The 18,796-nt window shown below is 42.0% G+C and overlaps 1 protein-coding gene across 1 annotated transcript in view; it reads left to right on the top strand.

Annotated features, from left to right (window-relative positions):
- rgs12a (regulator of G protein signaling 12a) overlaps positions 1-18,760 on the top strand; it is a 36,373-nt gene extending 17,613 nt beyond the window's left edge. The window contains 15 exon segments of the mRNA XM_020624351.1: positions 3,872-3,893; positions 5,871-6,040; positions 6,692-6,784; positions 6,958-7,101; positions 7,707-7,889; positions 7,999-8,149; positions 8,878-8,975; positions 9,196-9,387; positions 9,660-9,733; positions 9,840-9,966; positions 11,561-11,657; positions 11,842-11,891; positions 12,335-12,446; positions 12,670-13,233; positions 17,694-18,760. Coding sequence (XP_020480007.1) covers positions 3,872-3,893; positions 5,871-6,040; positions 6,692-6,784; positions 6,958-7,101; positions 7,707-7,889; positions 7,999-8,149; positions 8,878-8,975; positions 9,196-9,387; positions 9,660-9,733; positions 9,840-9,966; positions 11,561-11,657; positions 11,842-11,891; positions 12,335-12,446; positions 12,670-13,233; positions 17,694-17,980 — 2,364 coding nt within the window. The 3' untranslated portion in view covers positions 17,981-18,760.
- The last annotated feature ends 36 nt before the right edge of the window (positions 18,761-18,796 follow it).

Here is an 18,796-nt window from a genome sequence, read left to right as displayed (position 1 = left end):
GTACTGTACATGTAAGAGCCCATCTGCGAATGCCCCATGGATACAGCCGTTCTATTTCCAAAGTAAAGGACCATATTAAAATTTGATTTAATTGGGAAAATCTACTATGAAAACCAGGCTGCTAATAAACACTGTATCTCATCCATTATTTATGGAAAAATTAGGGCTAAAGAATGCTAACTCATTTGCCACAGGAAAACCTCAGAATCAGCCACCCGTGCCTTAAGAATAATAGTTGGTGCAAAACCAGTCGGCATGCTGAATGTAGAGATGTGCCAGAAATGTGGAGGCACTACTACCGCAGAGGCTAGCAGTAATGCCAGAATAAAAAAACAATTTTCTTTTTCTGGAACATGAGCTAAATTGTTGGCAGAAAAAACTAATTGACACGATTACCCTTAGGGGCGTAGGAATGGCGCTCTGTGACAGTCGATAATGAAGTTCAGAGTTTGTGGGTTACCAAACTTTTATTTTGATTAAACTAAATTCATCTGGTTTCACTTTAAATTGACTGGGTATTTCTTTTCCCTCTTTCAAGTAAAGAGAGAGTGCCCTGACTGGAAACAAAGAGGGGGAAGGCCGGTGTGGTTTTGACATAGCGAGTGTGTGTTTTTGCGAGGGGGATCATGTGGGATGGGTGGGGGGTTTAATACATCTGATTCCTGCCACTGTGGCAGAGGCTGTATGTATTGCTGGTCGGGTTGCCGTGGCAACAGCTGCAGAATAAGAAAATCTTTCTTTCTTCCTTTGCACCTCCTCCTCCTCCTCCTCTTCTTTCTTCCAGTCTGTCCAGTACCTTGTCAAATTCATGCCTTTTTCTCCCTCCCTCTCTTTCCTCTGACTTGTACAGACACGGCTTGCAGAGTTTTGGGTGGGGAATGATCAGGTATGCGTTCGCGCACACATACACACACATAAATTTTCTGTGTGCTTCTGGTGTAGCAGACTGGGAAGCCATGAGTCTCAAAAAGAGACTTTCCTTCAAGACGACCTGGAACTTCAGCAGAGTAAGTAAACTGTGGTTTACCGGCCAAGCCTCCTCTTCCTCCTCTGTATGAAGAAGGGAGACTCCTTTTGTTCACTCAGCTGTTTTTCCTCTTTACTCTCCCTGTTTGTGGCTCATTTCTCTCCCACTCAGAACAGCTGTTTGAAGCGGCACAGACTTCATTGTTTGTGGGGTGCTAAAATCAGCCTTGACTTGTGTAAAAATTTAGAAGGGCTTTTTCTTTTTAATCTGAGTGGTGTTGAGCAGGGTACATCTCAACCTAGTTTTTAAAGCCAGGAACATGCTTAAACAAGCCCAACAGATAAAAGGATTCATTTTTAAAACATCAGAAATACACTCTGTGAGAAGTGCTAATGGCTGACATTAATATTGTGTGAATGTTGTTTAACTTTCAGCTGATTTAATACACAAGAAGTAATGTTTTAGTTTTGGTGTCTCACCTTAGAACACACACATAATCTGTACCGGTGTGATCCTTTACGTTCCTTTAGCATGCAGTGTTTCTAGATGCCAGACTATATGGCATGGGGGCTGTACCACAGTGAAGCCTGCAGAGTCAAATCATCCTCATGTCAGAGCCAGGATACTTGTTGTCCATGTGGTTGATAAGAACCTAACATGGACAGCCTTCAGAGGGATTCTAGCAGGGAAACCAGATATCTGCAGTTTAGTGTTATGATCAAAGAGGGTCTGTATTACTGCAGCCACCCACAGTGGACCAGCTTGTCACCAGAGGTGTCATGGTGTGCCTGGGTCATCACTTCAGCGTCTTTGTGGGAGACATGCTGGCAAGGAAGCAATAATGAGTTGAAAAACACACGGTAGTGTGTTTGGTCTAACCCCAGCAGCCTCATACATACAAACATTTATACACACACCACCCTGTGTATATCTGCCAGCACTTTTACCAGTTTGCGTGAAAAGTGCTTAAAAAGTTAGTCAGCCAATTGATTAGTTACAGATTATTAACCAACAATAATTTTGATTACACATTTATCATATAGGTCATTTATCAAATAAAACAGTTAAACAGCTTGTCGAATTTGAAGATTTGCTATTTTTGCTGCAGGTGGTGTGTGTTTTACAATTCTCTGTTTTGACAGAATATCTTCGGGACTTGTACTGCGTGTTAGACAAAATAAGCCATTTGAACCCATCTCATTAGGCTCTGGATGCTTTTTGGGGCATTTTTCACATTTTTTGTCATTTTATAAGGCACACTAAATTGGGGGGGAAAAATCAACAAATCAATTAAGTCACCTTATTGGAGACTGTGAGGAGAATTTCCAGGCAGAACTCGCATTAAACCTGTTAGGAGGCGACAGTAGAGCAGTCGTCTCCCACCCAGAAGGTTGAAGGTTCGAATCTCGGTCCACGAAGTGGCAAGACACTGTAGTGATACTCGGTCCACGAAGTGGCAAGACACTGTCGTCATACTTGGCCAATAAAGGTGATTATCCTTATCCTTAAAATATGTGATACTACTGGTTAAAATAGCCACAGGCCATTGCAGCAATTTGATGCTTATAAAACTTGTGACATATCCGTCATCAACATATCTATCCTTTGACACAAGTGATTTAAAAGATGAAATATTACATCAATCGTATGTCAAAAGAACATTTATTATGATTCACTGTAACTCCCCTCTCAGTTAGTGGTTTAGCGGTTTCTGTCTCATAGAGCTTTTACATGTGGTCATTCCTGAAATGGAACAAAGCGTCACATCAGTGCATATGACTGCAACTCCCTTCAGATGCCCAGTTGTAACAGGACACAACATAAAGATTTAGTCCACTAAGAGCCAGGACCTGTTCTAAGGCTGGTTGATCAGGCTGAAAACTACTAATTACAACTACTACATCCTTATATTTCATTTTCACTGATCTGTTTGATATTGTAGCTCTGCAGTCCATTATTGTGCATTTCCACTAACACACAAACTGTTGTTGTGCTGGGCTACTCACACCTAAGCTGTGGCCTGACAATGAGAGCCTTGTTTAAATATACAGTATTATCAGGCTTAATATTCACACTTTGAAGAGGCAGCTCAGAAAAGACTCTTCTGGAAATAGTCTCCCCTTTTCAGATGAATCCTCCAACGCACCGATTTTTCAAGTGTTCTTGGACCAAGCCCTAAGATCTGCCTCTCATATCCTCCCCTGCATTTAAATTTATCTGGGACTAAAGCTTCACAGTGTGGGCATTTAATCTCTAGTTAATAACCTAACCAATTTTATGCTAACTGGTTTTACACAAGCCCAGTGCTGATGCAGTGAATTCTTAGTGAAGTATTGCCAAGAAAACATTCACTGATCCATCATAAGATCAGACATGGGTGGTATTTTATACCCAATTATGGAAACTTGTGACCATGAAATTTCAATGCCCACTGGGGGTCATTGTGCATTTCATTCAGGGACATCTACACGTGCATAAACCACTCATTCTCTGAATTAGCAAATGAAAAAGGGGCCATTACGGCCAGTGATGGCCTCTCAAGTAGCTCTGCCCTGATGATCTCTGATCTTTGTGACTGGGATTAGGAATGCACACATTCAGTTCTCTTTGTGTGTGTGTGTGTGTGTGTGTGAGGATCATATAAAATGAGGGGTGGGCCCTGGTGTGGAGGTGTGAACAGCTGTGTGTGGTAGAGGCCAGGGGTCCACCCACTTACAAGTTAAATGCCTTGTGTAAAGACCCAAGACCCAACCCCTTCCCAGTACACTCTCTCATACAAACCACAAAGACACACACCTCAGAGCAACTGGAGGGATGCCTGGAGACACACACTCTTCAGTCTTTTGTCTCAGCTCAGGTCATGAGGGCAGCCTCTCACTCATGTCTCTCTTTGTTCTCTTTCAGTCTGCTGCTTCCTCAGATGGTGGTGAGTACAATTTCGTCATTACTAATTTTAAGCACCATCCTTTATAAAAAAAAAAAGCAAAAGTAGAAGAACCTTCAAGCTATGTTGCAGACTATTTGTGTTCTTAAAATGAAGTGAATTAAAAGTGTTGTTATTTTTTATCAGGACTGTAAAACTTTTCCTTGATCAACATTTTTACTAACAGGGAAACTTTTTAATCTTGTCCAGCTCACAGTGCTTTGCCCATTATTTTTAGCATCTGCAATTTAATTTCTCATTTTCCACTTTCCAACACAGAACTTTGTAATTTCTCATTAAAATGGTCTAATAAAAGACTTTTATTGAGGATGATGTATTCACTGCAGGCAGCATGCCTCATTAACAAAGGATGTTTGTTCAGCGTGTTTCGGGTTATGGTCGGGGCTGCCATGCTTGCTGTCTGGTCCTCCCTTTCAGAGCTGTTTTAATATTGTTCGCTAACGGGCTGGCCAAGGCTGTGGCGTTTAATGCTGCTCCGCTCCTTTCACTGTGGATATGGATCAGACATGCAGGGCTGTTTGCTTTCTAAATCCATCTCATTAAGTGAGCAGAACACGATGTGGTAAACACAGATCTCAGTGCCTCACTCCTAATACATTAAACCAAGTTCAGTCTAATGGCTTGCCAGCACATGGACTCTGAGTGACAGAGACCGGTCTTTTGGCCCGATGGTAAGAAAGGAAACCCACTGTTCCTCAAATTGTCATACTTAACATAAAGCCTGTGCAGTCTCAATGACACTTCCACTGATTGACTTGAAGTAATTTCAAAGAAAGTAGGATAAATTAATTTCTAAGAGGTCATGTAGAGTTTGCAATAGTCATAATCTGAAAAAGACCTCACTGTGGGGCTGTCAGTGTTGTCATGTACTATTTTATTTCACAATATCACAGTCACACTACTCCTGTTTGTAAATCCACCCTACCTCTTGTGCGGTTGTACAGGATAAAGATATGTAGCCTTGTGTTTCTGTTCTTAACAGCCCAGATAAACTCAGTTGCCCCCTCCACAGAATGACAACAGCTACTGTGTGTCTGTAACCAATCCTACTGTGAACCTTTTGTTGTTTTGTTGTTTTTACTGTGTGCTCCCTGCTTGGCTGGTCTACAGCTCTAAAGTGGCCATCTGCTGCCATGATAGCAGGTATTGTACTGGATCTTCACCTACTCTCCCTCCTTGAGCCCCTTTTATCAGCAGTGTCTCCTCTTTTAATTCTTTTATTTTGCTCCCACGTCTCCTGTGCCCTTTGTCCTTCTCTTTCAAACTGAGCGACATCTCTGTTTCTCTTTGTGAGATGCCGTCAGTCCTGTTGGCCCTGCATTCCACACTTCCCTCATAATATGGTTTTAACTTATTATGTCACATTTGATGGTGAAAGATGTAGCAAAGGAGCCATTGTCTTGCCATTTAACTCCCATTTTCTATTTGTAATGTTGTTTGGTGCAGTTATGGGTAACCTTTTGTCTCTTCATTGTGGCTAGATAGTTTTATGACCAGATCTCTGCTCTCTGAACTTGAAAAGGATCAGGACTTTTATTGAGAAATTGACAAATTTTACTGGCAAATTGTGATCTGAACTTTTAAGGAATTTTAGGTGAAGTAATGGAGCTAGTAACATTAGCACTAGCACCAGAGTCTGATATTGTTGTTGTTTTGCCTGCTGTATCTTGTTTATATTTTCACCAAAAATGATAGACATGTCAGCATTTATGGAGGCCTTGTGAAGGTGTGTATTTTTTTTATTGTATCATTGACAAGGTTGAGGAAAATCTTAACTCATCATGCTTTATGGATGTAAAAACAGAATTAGTGCCTTCTCAAAAATTCAGACTTGCAAACAAGTTAGTTTCAAAAGAAAAAGGAAAGCACAAAAATGTTAAAATCCACAGGAATAACTTTTTCTTGGCTCTAATTCCCACTAAAGCCTTCTAACCCTCGTGCTTCTCTTCTGCCTTGCAGACTATAGTGGAGTCCATTTGCAGGGATGCTGCAGCCAGAGCAGCCTGAACAGTAATGGCAGTCTTCCAGGAGCCAGCAGCCATCGAGGGATTCCAGAGCAGCGTGTGGCCCGCTGGGCCGCCTGCTTTGAGCGTCTCCTCCAGGATCCAGTGGGCCTGCGCTACTTCTCGGTAAGCTGGAAAAAAGTTTCTCAAGACCAACAGTGTTGTCAAAAACAGCTGACATGAAGTGTCTTGGCACATCAGATTTAAGACAGAGTGGGTGAGCTCAGGTGTTATTGAACCCTTGTTTTGATTCATGGCATTTTTGAGTGGGAAAGGAAACCAAAACATGCTGGTAGCCAAACCATTTTACTTGTGCTTGGTGCTGACCTACCTGTAACTACTTATATTGTCTGAAACAGCATGTCCAGACTTAAAATAGATAAACTTAAATGCACTTTTTTTTTTTTTTTACAAATCCAAGATCTGTATTAATTTGATTTGAAAAGTTCAAATTCAGAACAATTTATCAATACCAGGCATTTCCTTGCATGCTTCCCACATAAAAGATGCCTTGAATTTAGCCCACAACACCTTTTTAAGGCTCCACATCAAGTTCTGGCTTCCAACAACCACCTTCCTCCTCACCTTCCGTCAACACTTATCAGAGCTGCTCTCGCCTACACCATCCTGCGCCTACACTTAAGCCAATCATGTTTACAGCATTACACCCAGTAATTTCTTTATTCACTAATGGTTTCAACAGCAACAGCAGCACTGGGAAGAAGAGACCACTAGTTTGAGATCATATAGAAATTCTTGTACTCTGTGTTTTGACAGGAATTTCTCAAGAAAGAATTCAGTGAGGAGAATATCTTGTTCTGGCAGGCCTGTGAATATTTCAGTCATATTCCTGCAAATGACAAAAAACAGGTAGGTTCAAAATATGCAGCTATAGATGCAGCTAGGCCTCCTTGTGCAAATTGGCAGATCATGACATAAGCTCCATGTCAGATGATGACTTAATATTCATTGTGAAAAACATTTATTAAAAAAGCAGACAAGAAGAAATGTAGCAGCACACATTTCTACTTCTTTTCCTGCAGCTGTCTCAGAGAGCAGGAGAGATCTACAACAGCTTCTTATCCAGCAAGGCCACCATGCCGGTCAATATTGACAGCCAAGCCCAGCTGGCTGACGATGTCCTCACCTCCCCACAGCCTGACATGTTCAAGACCCAGCAGCTACAGGTACAAACAAGACACAGAAGTTGAGTTGATTTATTAAGATGTCACAAAGTGTTGATTCATAAATAATGTGGTATGACATTTTTCTGGACAGTATTATTAGGAGGGATTCTCTGTGCAGTGTGTGGGTTGGGGGGGTTGTTCTCATCTAGCCTTTAGTCATTTTGCACAAGCATATTGGGTTTTTTTGGTGGCCATCTGGGTTTGTTTATGAAAGGGCTCTGAGGCTTTACCAGAGTGATAAACACAAACTGACACACACCCACAGAGAATCTAGTGTATAGTGTACACAGGCACATAGACATGCAGTCACAGAGCTGTATGCTTTCAGCTTGCACACAATCATGATAAATTGTTAAATGTTAAGACACATGTCATAACATCAGCTGTGACCATATGTTAACACTAGTAGTTTAGTGTCTCTTGTTTTTGTCTGTGTTTCATTCCTTTTCCTCAGTCCCTAATTTTTGACCCCACATGCCTTTCACCTCTTCCTTGCATTATTTTCTCACTAGCGCTCTTTCCTTATGTCCATCATCCCTGTTTTTTTTTTTTTTGTTTGTTTTTTTTTTACTTAAAATCACCACCCTCTTTCTCCACATCTTCAGATCTTCAACCTGATGAAGTTTGATAGCTACTCACGATTCCTGAAATCCTCGCTTTACCAAGAGTGCATGCAGGCTGAGGTGGATGGTCGGCCTTTGCCAGACCCCTACCAGATCCCCTGTAGTCCTGCGCCGTCTAAACACAGTGCCAGCTCTGACCGCTCCACCCTTTCCACTCCGAAGAAGGTACTACTATAGATTTGGACTCTTTTAAGAGTTCTCAGCATGGAGATGTGGTTACTTATCAAGTCACTGTGGGATGTTAAGTACATATTGTTTGTCTTCCATCCCACAGGATCCCGGAAAGCAGAAGTCAGGGAGGTCACTGAACGAGGACAGCAGAGATGAGAGTGCTGACAAGAAACGTGGCATCTTCTTCTCGTGGTCCCGCAATAGGAGCTTTGGAAAAGGGCCAAAGAAGAAGGAAATTGGAGACATAAACCTTGGTGAGAAATTAAACAACTCTGTTGTCTTCTGGTTCCAACAATCACCAATTTCAACCCACAAACTTCCAAAGTGTTGAAGTGTCCTTGAACAAGACTCCAAATCACTGAAAGCTCCAGGGTTGCCAGGAGCCACATGCAGAGGAAGCATGTTGAAACACAGCTGCCCTGCAGTGATCCAAGTATTAGACATACACACAGTTGGCTTACTGGCAAAACAAATACTTGCATTTTGACACAGTTCTGTCCACAAAGAGCTGGTGTTTTAAAGGTGCCACAATATTAACATAAGGTTGGTATGGAGATGCAAAACAGTTTTGATTATTATAATATTATAATGTAGCCTAAAGTTTGTCCTGTTTTAAAAGCTGCAGTTGGCTGCAGTTGCGGTATGTTTAGACTGTTAATCTTTGTGAAATACTTTAATAATGACTATTCCTCAATTAATTGTTTGCAAATATCCATTGAAAGCACAGGTTATCATGCAAGTAAGCAAAATATTGTAGATCGCAGTTTGCTGTCAAAAATTTGACCCAGTTATCATCTCAGTCAGCTCTGTTTTAATGCTCTATTTTCAGTTATATTTTAATGATGTGACCTTCCTTTATTGCTAATTGTATGCTAATATGCATTTCACACTGTGATGCTCTAGATACTGTCATTTAATCTGAATAATGTGCTAATATCTCTTATCTGCACCATCTCATCCTCCTCTGTGCTTTTCTTTGCAGACTACTGGGGCAGTAATGGGCGGAGGGAGTCCCAGGGCTCCTTGTCGTCCGGAACCAGTCTGGAGATGGCAACTTCCTGCTCTGCTGGCAAGATTGAGGTAAGATTCCTCTGGACAGATCACCATGACAACATAGAGCCCAGTGTCTGATGAAGCCATTACAAAAGGCCAGTGTTGTATTTTTATACTAATTGTTTGTTTATGGGTAGCTTTAATCAGAGGGTAAAATAAAACCACAACTGCTTCTCTGTATACTTAACAACCATAATCCTGTACTTTTTGTTAGATTAACTCTATGAATTTTGTGCTGTCTTCTCAGTCTGATAATCGCTACTCACTCGGAGGTTGGGAACGCTCACCAAAACACTGCAGTGTGATTCTGCCCGACGGCTCTTGCTCCTCTGTTACTCTTCGGCCTGGTGCCTCCATTAGAGAAGTCCTCCAAGATCTCTGTAACAACATTAGCGTCAACATCGCAGCCGTCGACCTCTTCCTGGTGGGGGGGGAGAAGGTGAGGGAGGCAGATGTTGCCAGCACATTACTGACAAATGCTGAGAACATCTGTTGCTAAAGAATCAGGAAGCAGAACGCTGATCCCAGTACCCCTCATTAGTGACTCAACTCCCTGTTTATCATACATTTGACTCTGATCAATACAGTGCATTTACACTTAAGGTGAGAAAAATCAGAAATCAGAATTAGTGAAGTGAATAGAAAAGACCAACATTAGAAATGTATATTTCTGTGTTGTTGATGTGTGGTTTGGTTCCTTTTTCCTCACAGCCTTTGGTGTTGGACCAAGACTGCATGACCCTCAGCTCACGAGACTTGAGAATGGAGAAGAGGACATTGTTTAGGTGTGAACAATCAGCGTGTTTGTGGCTGTCTTAGCTTTCAATTCCACATTTGTTGTTTATGCTTTTAATGCCATCATATTTACTTTTGCTCTGTCTTTTATGCTAGACTGGACCTGGTACCCATTAACCGCTCTGTGGGCCTGAAAGCCAAACCTACCAAACCAGTGACAGAGGTCTTGCGTCCTGTGGTGGCTAAATATGGCCTCCACCTCACCGATCTTGTGGCTAAAATAGTAAGTCCCACTTGGCTACAATGCCTTAAAGGTAGAGTTGGCGATTCTTCTCAAACATTCTTTGTTACATATATTGAAATTCTCTTCATCCCAGTGGCAACAAATACAATAAATGCATTGACAACATAAAGAAACAAATCTGTATCATCTATGGCAGCAGCAGGGCTAAAAAAAAGTCTGACCTATAATTTTACTCAGCATGAGCAAAACCATTGGATGGACTACCTGTCTGTCAACCTACTTCCTATCTGTATGCACCTTGGCCTTGCACAAGCCAAGAATCCTCCACAAGGCCAGGCAGGGAGACGTGTTACTGCTCTGTTTTGATAGTTAAAGCTAGCGAGCTATGGCAGAGAAGGTACCCACAGCAGCTTTTGTTCGCAAACAGAGACTGTTGTTACAGGCCAGGCCTCCAGCTTTAAGACATATAGCTTTTATAGGTAATGTTATTGTTGTTGCCATAGGTTGCTACCGGTGAGCAGTATGAGAGCGAGAAGAGAACAGACTGCTTTTACATGCAGCCGCGCGTGGGGAAAATACCAACAGTAGTCAGCTCTAAGTGTACAGATAGGATTGTAATGCAAGTAACCGGGCATCAAAGGACACATGCAGTGTTTGTGTTATCAAGACAGAATAAAGCCTGCGTTTTGACTGGCGTTAGCTGGCCTCCCTCTTCACTTCTCCCCACCAGAAAGCCCAGATTTCTAGTTACTGGCTACGAGTCAGGGCTAAAGCAGTTTAGCCGTGAACCAGAGGTTCCCTAACTACGGTTCGGGGACACAGATCTGGGCGGGTAACACCATATTTGAGAAAGTTACAGCTTAAAAGAAGTTGGATGCTGAAAGAAGTAAAACCAGAATTAACACTGGTGTGGCTTTTGAATGATGGCGACAACTGAGAGAACAAAAGGGGCTGAAAAGTGATGTCATGGTGGCTGTATTTCTGCTGGACAGGTAATTATCTCTTTTGTTTTGTTCGGGGGACATTTGTTATTTTCCTGAAATCTCCAAGTAGTACTCAGGCAGTGTGTGTTACAGTGCGCATTGTATTTTAGAGGAGTGGCTTTGGAGAGGAGTTAGAATGAAAGGGTGGGATTTCTTCAGTTGTTTACTTTCAAAATGGAGCTTCTTCCTGCTGGTTTTTTCAGGATTGCCAACCTTACCTTTAATTTGTTTGAAGCTTCTTTGTGTCTAAAACGCAGCCTGCGCAGTGTGTGACAGTGCCACAGGGTGGAGTATCATGGTTAGAGGAAGGGACCGCATCCTTTTCCATCTCTACATGGTGTTTAGCACTGTGACTCAGCCCAGCCTCTGAAGATGGAGCGCCAGGGCTATAATTAAGAATGACGACACTTCTCAAACATGCCGACTCTTTAGTCCTCCTCTAAACCCCTGCCACTTGATATATTTTAGTCCTCTGGGTTTCCAGGCATTACGACTGTATTATACACTATACCAGAGCTGAAAGATGGTTTATAAATTTAGCAAAGGCTTGTGCACTCAAATATCAGTCAGATGTTTGAAATAGCATCCTATACTGACTTCTGTGAAAATAGGTGACGATAATAACATGTTCAAATTGTGTTGTGTTTCAGAGCGGAGAAACCGAGCCTCTGGATCTGGGTGCTCCCATCTCGAGTTTAGATGGCCTTCGAGTTGTGTTGGAGCGAGCAGACCCAGCTTCGGGGAAAGGTATGAACACATTGTAACCTAATATAATATTACTGCAAACTGACAAAAAATAAAAACATTTTTAAGTGGACTGGAAAAGGTCTCAAGCGTCCTCTCCTCCTCTCTCTGTCTCACTCTCTCCTCATCAGTTTCCCAGCCTGATGAATTTTTCATGTACATCTCTTTCTTTCTGTCTTTCAAATAGACAAATCAAAATCAAAAAACCTCCCTCCACCCAGGAGTTTTTCTGCTGCAGTAAGTATCCACAATATCCTTATTCTCATAGAACATCATACAAACAGTCCAAATGTGGTGTTTTGCTGTTGCCGTGCTTCTTCTGCAATATTCAATGACATTTAATAGCAGCCCACATTAATCTCTATTAACATTTAGCCAATGCTAAGCAATCAGTTAGTGTTTATTTGCTATTTATTTTATTTTTTGTCCTAACACTTCCTGTGGCTGACTCACTTGCTCATATTTTTCCATGCTTGAGTTATTGCACCATATGCAGGCAAATCATACTTGGGCAACACGCTAGCAAGGTCAGTAAAGACAGAGCCAACGGAGGAAGGTCTCCGGGCATCACAGTTATCTGGGCACTGCTTGGCAGCTCATGCTTAGCTTCCCCCTTATGGCTACACCCTTCCCACCCCTCTATCCCCTAACAGAGTGCATTGTTATTGTTGCATCTGCAGGGAGATGAGAGGTCAACACCAAAGGACTTTTCTGTGAGAGCAAGTGGACCAGACTCAGCACTCCCAGGGGAAAAGAGAAAACAGAAAAAGATTAATATAGATGAAGCTGAAGGTAAATCCCCTTTTCCTTCTTTCTCTTGCTCTCTCTTCTTTTGACTTCTTGTGGGTTTCTTAGCTTTGCTTTGCATCAGGACCAACTGATATTTTTGGCAGCTCTAGAGGGTTATTTTTTAGTGTGAGGCTGCTGCGCTGCATGTTAAACCTAGCGAGTCTTTTCCAGGTGATCCTCTGTTTGGAAAGTTGAAGTCAGAGAGCTTGTTTGATCCATTTTGCAGAATTCTTTGAGCTGCTAAGCCGGGCACAGAGCAGCCGAGCCAACGACCAGCGCGGACTCCTGAGCAAAGAAGACCTGGTGCTTCCCGACTTCCTACGCCTAACCCCACCCCTCTCCTCCTGCTCCATCTCCTCTGACTTGGCCTGCTCCACTCCTGACTCCCTAAAACAGAGCCGGGAGAACGGTGTTTCCTCACGGGGGATCCTCACCTCCAGCCTTCGTTCAGAGAGCCTAGACTCCTCTCTCAGCTCCAGTGCCAATGGACACACCGGGACCAGACGGTGCCTGATGCCTCCTCCCCGCCACCCAACTTTTGGCACCCACCTGTCCCCCATCCCCCGGCCCTCAGATACCCGACTAAGCCTCCGCACAGTGGAGGAGGACCCCCACACCGACCTGACACTTGTAGGTGAGGGTGACATCAACAGCCCCAACAGCACCCTGTTGCCTCCTTCACCATCTCCCATGCCGTCCTTTGAGAGAAGCCTGCTGGAAGCCAACTTCACCCCACCACCACCCTGCTCCCACTCCCAAGACACAGGTGGAGAGGGAAAGTCCAGTTCAGGTATTTCTAAAGTGTAATAAACCAGTGCTCCATGTGTTTGCGTGTGTGTCCTGTGTGCATGCGTGTGCTCTCTCCGGTGGTTAAGCCCAACCACCTTCACGATAAAGCTCCTTGTACACTGACTCTGATGCACTTTAATGACAATATTGACTCTCTCTGTGTACCACTGATTTGAACTGATTTGTTTGATTAAACTTAGCAGAGCATGTGTGTGTGTGTGTGTGTGTGTGTGTGTATATGTGTGTGATTGATAGTAATATACACTCAGATCATCTTGTAAATAGTGATGTGTATATTTTGTTAAGTAACGTTTACTTGGTTGTCACTTCCTAAACCATGAATTTTTGAGTTTGCCATATGACTGGGGTGAGTTTATTCCAGTTTTATATTTAGTTTATTTTGTAGTTTTTGGTGCATGAGATTGCCAATGTAACTGGTTGCAGAGCTTGTATGAATATTAATAATATATGCATAATGCATACAGATTAATGATCAATATTTGACAGTACTGTAATCAGTAAATGTTGTGCTGAAGATAATAATTCAGAGCAAGCGAACAACTGAGACTGATACGATTAGCAGCTGTGTTTCCTGCCACTATGGGCCATCATGTACAATTAGAAAACACTGTAGCAAGCCAGGCTCATGAAATTGTGTTACAGTGTCAGACCTGCGAATTCTAAGCAGTTATTACAAAACGAATGCTGTACTCCTTTCCATCCCACCACCTCTAGTCAAGACCAATTCAACAATGTCAGTGTCAAAAAGTTTTTTTTTCTTACGCAACGCTCTATAACCGGTGAGTCATTAAACCATGTCAGCTCCTGCTGTAGCAATCTGAGCAGTTGTGAAAATAATTAGTCATTGGAGGACAAATGCTCCTTTGGCGGCGGTGACGTTGTTGAATTGCCTGTCATTTTTTTATCTGGGTCATTCACCCCCTATCTAGATGCCTGTTGTAGATAATCACTGCCAATAAACTCTGTACATGTGACTGAGTAGATCTAATAAATGTTAGAATTGGAAATCGCTCTTGTCTGTCTTTTTACACATTTTACCACAATTGCCACCTCTTCTCTCCGCCTCCGCATGCCTTCTCCCGTTCTTCCTTAGCTCGGTGTCGTTGTCTTATGGCTTCCTCTCATCAGCTCCCACTCCTTTGTGTACTTTTCTGTGTGTGCTCTTTTCAGAGTGTTGCTGTTCGCTGTGTTTTCTGCTCAGATTGTTCTGTTGTGTTTGTGTGGTCTTGTTAACTACTGCTTGGTGATTCATGTTTGCTATGGGGTCACTGCTTAGTTGTGTGTAGCGACAGTGTGGTATTGTGGATTTCTTGATTCTGTCTTCTGTTAAACTTGTGTTTTCAAAGCTTGCTGGTGTGTTAGTTCATTTTGTATGGAGTGCAAGATCATTATTTTCTCCTGCAGTTAGATTTCATTTTCTGTTTCCCATTTTTGTTTGTCATGTCACACTTCCCCATAGTGTGTTTCTGAGATGGTAGACAATCAAGTGGTGAATTGATTTTTACTGTTGGTGGTTTCTTCTAGAGCAGATATGCAGGGTCATTTGTCTTCACACATCCAATTAGAGACATTTTTAATCTGGCTTTAAAGAAAATCCCAGGAAGGCTCTTTTGAAAACACTATAAAAAAAAGAAGATAATCACACTCAACTTGTTTCCCAACAACAAAGCCTGCTCTTTTCTTGCACTTCAACGCATTCAGTCGGAAGGGCGTAAACATGTTCACTCTGACCTTACTGCCCTCTGTTAATAGTTAAGCTTGAATGTAAGGTAATATGTACATAAGATGATGAGGAGGAATCGAAGCCCTTCAGTTCCTCCACAGGCTCGCTCCTCTTTTCTGGTTGCTAAGCGCATCGGACTGATTCTTCCCACCAACGGGCGCCATGGTAACCTTATCCAGAGTTGACTGAGCTACAGATAGAGACTGTCACTACTGGTTTTCATCTATCTCCCAGCCTATTCCTCTCTCTTTCTCCCACTAGCTAAAATAGAAACCTAGCTATGATTCAATATAGTCATATTTTTAACACTGCCACCTTGGTGCGGCTGAATCTGTGCTGAGCTCTGCAAACATGGAAATACAGCAACAAAAGCACCTCCACTACACCGGTTTTTAGAGACTTTATAATTTTGTTGCATTTGAATTTGAGTGGAAAGACATGCTCACAGGACCAATAGAATAGTAAAGAGACACAATAAATCCATGAGTGCAAACAAGTCCAGTTAACCATTTCTCCTTTCACTGTCTGCCTGATTCGGTCGGTGCAATTTCCAGTATTACTGTTAGACTGACGCCCTCTGCTGTCACAAGGGAGTAGGTGTAATTGCAGCTAATTAACACCTTCTTCAGTTCAGTTTCATTCTAAACTTCCACACTGCCCCAAAAGCAGAAATTATACAGTACCATATAACAGAACAGGTTCATACCATGATACCAGGCTTTGTGTCTGTTCCTCATATGTGGCCTTGTATGAATAAGAGAAACACTGGGGATTTAATGATACTTCTCAGTCATCAACCTATATAATTTAATAATTAAATTTAAGGTTTATAAGATATGTTGAGATAATATTATATCCTTAACACTATTTAGCTGAATTGAGGATAAATGTTTTTATATACTAAAAGGCAGTATAATCTGACAAAAGTATAAAATGTCAGTGGTTCTCAGACAAAATCTTGTTCATTAATACTACCTCTGGCTCAACATCTGTCTTCACTTGGCATATCCAAGATAAATTTGCATCCTGATTAGACTTAAAGTAAAAAGTCCACAAGGGGCTCTGGTGTGTATCAGAGACCCAGAACTGGTGCTCTATGTTAAAATGATTATTTCCAGGCCATGGTTGTAATCGCCTCTCCCTGTCTGGCAATAAACGTGTCTGCAGTCCTGGTCTGTAGGGATTTGGGCGTCCACTAGGGGGAGACATTACATAGTGTAACCACTGATTTGAACTCAATATATGAAGTATTTAGTCAACATTAATTCTGGCCTCTAAACAAACTACATCCATTTAGAGCATTTTAATTATTTTTGGGTGAATAATAAGCAGGAGGCTGTAGCAAAGATTCTACTGAGGTTTTGTTTCCTTTTTCTTTCAATAGTCAAGGTCAGAAGTTAATTGCCCAGGTTTTTTGTCAGAGGGAAGGTTTGGGCCATACAGAGAAGATTAAAGGGTTCCTGGGAGGAAATGGAATATCTACATTATGGCCAGAATATCTCTGAAAATGCTCTGTAATGACCCAGCCATCAGTGTGTACCTGAGGGACCATATGACTCATTTCTTCTTTGGGTGTGTGTCCCTGTCTTCCACCTCATTGTCTCTTCATTAGGTCTCAGAGCTGGTAGCTGCTGACCCTGGGCCAGCCTTATCATCCATCTGGCAGTTACAGGTGGGCTCGATGCAGATCTTTGGCAGTCCGTTCCGGTCTGGCTGTTTTGTCTCAGCTCCCTGCTGCCGCCATGGCTGTTGACATATTCTAGCAAAGCTCTGTCTTGAGGGAAACATCCATAGAATTTAAAATAAAAAGACAGAAGAATTTCAGGCAACTCAGTATCATGTCCTTGAACTTCAAGACTAGTTCAGACATTGACAGCTGCTGAACAGTCCTTGAATTTGCTGGAAGTTCAATCTGCATTCGTCCACCTTGTACCTTGTTACAAGTCAATTTGCCAAGGGTCTGTGTAAGGTCAACTGTTGGAACTGACCGGCTGTGTTTACATCTGCACTGAAGAGCAGTGAATCACAGCCTGCGGAATTAGGAGAGTCTCTCTGTTGAAGTGCTGTGTTTGAGTCACTCGGGCCTCTGTGTTTAGAGTCTGTGGGGCCACAGGATTCACAGCAGAAGTGAAGAGTTTATCACTCATCATAACTGTGATGCCAGCAACCCACAGCATCCCAGAAACTTTCAGTTGTAGTCACACAAGTTCACTTGCATGAGAAGAGGGGAATGTTAGAGCCCTGATGCCTAACACATGTGACAACAAGGCAGTGAATTAATATGATTCACCCTAGCTCAGTCTCATTCAGTTAATTAATTGGCAAGTGAGGTGAGTTTGAGGGGAAGCATCTCTTCAAGTGCATCTTGACAACAGCTGTCCAGATTACACAACTATACATTTGTCAGTTTACACATTAGCCCATGATTATGTGCTCTGCAAAGTTAGCCAATATCTGGTGAACAAGAAGAAACAAAACTTACATTTGAGTGAATATTGTATTTTTCAGCTGTCAGGAGGTCAAAACTCAACTCCCAATTAGCAATAAAATTTTACTCATGTCTGCTGGATATGTCAATGAAAAAGTCAGTGAAAGCAGTTTTAAGTATATGTCTGTTTTTCCATTTTTTACGACTGCCCTCATAAATGTTCAAATATTAACTCTTGGCTATTCATAATACATCAACTCTTACATGTCCTCCTTTCTCCCATGTTCAGAGGGAAGAACAGAAACAACTCCCAACACCAAATCATCCGCAGATAAAGCCAACACTGCACAGACACTTCAGGAGGTGATGGATGTGGAGGGAGTGCATCTAGAGGAGGGGACACTGGAAACATCCCAGACAGAGGACTCTGAGCTCAGCCTGAGCTTCCAGGGCTACGTCGCCAAGCTGCGGCAATGCCAGAGCAAGATGAGGAGTGTCCACATGCCCCAAAATCTCCGTAACCCACCAGAGGACAAAGACTGCAATACAGATCTGTACAAGGCCACAATTGTCTAAAGGGAACCCCAACACTGCTGCACTTTAAGCCTGAGGCACCGTCTTGTAAAGAGTCAAATGATGGACTGCACGTACAAAACTGTCGATTTACGCTGCAAAAAATCAATATTATTGTGATAAATATTGTATTTTGTTATGGATTGTAGTATCTTCTTGTTGATTTTTAGTATCAGTTGTAATTTTGGGACAGTGACATGTTTTTGTAATGGTATAGTTTAATAATTACAAGCAAAGCTATTTTATTATGAGCCATGTTAGACTAAGGACAACCACAGTAGAAGCTTGAAATTCATTTTTGGGTACCAGTTTTTATTAAGGCACACATTATACATGGTTTAAGCTGTAATTTCTGAGCTTATTGTAAGTCCATTCTTACTAATAAGAAGATGAATTCAAGTGCTGGCTGGCTTCAAAGGTATGTTAGCGGACACTATGTACTTGGCCATTAATTAAATAAGTAAATGTTTTTAAAGCTATAAAGTATAAATTTAGACCACTATTGATCTTTAAATAATTTATTAAATGATTAGTTGTTGATTAAGCTATTGATTACACATTGTCTCTTAGTTTGCCTTATTAGAAAGTGGGACCACTGTTGTTGGACCATATATTGGGCAGGACTCTGTTTATAAGGATCAAAAGGGAAGCAAATAGCATTTTTCTTGGATATAACTTATTTCTGTGTTTATGTTTTACAGACAACACATGATGGCACCCTTACTGCCTGTACCTCCTACTTCTGTGGTTTTGAGGTTGTCCACATGTTGACTGATTAAAAAGCTTTGATTCCAACAAACTGCTGCCCATTTGTTTTGT

Source organism: Monopterus albus, unplaced genomic scaffold, assembly GCF_001952655.1.
Source record: "Monopterus albus unplaced genomic scaffold, M_albus_1.0 scaffold326.1, whole genome shotgun sequence".
NCBI lineage: Eukaryota > Metazoa > Chordata > Actinopteri > Synbranchiformes > Synbranchidae > Monopterus > Monopterus albus.
Note: the sequence above shows the minus strand (reverse complement) of the source record. Positions and strands in the feature narration are given on the sequence as shown.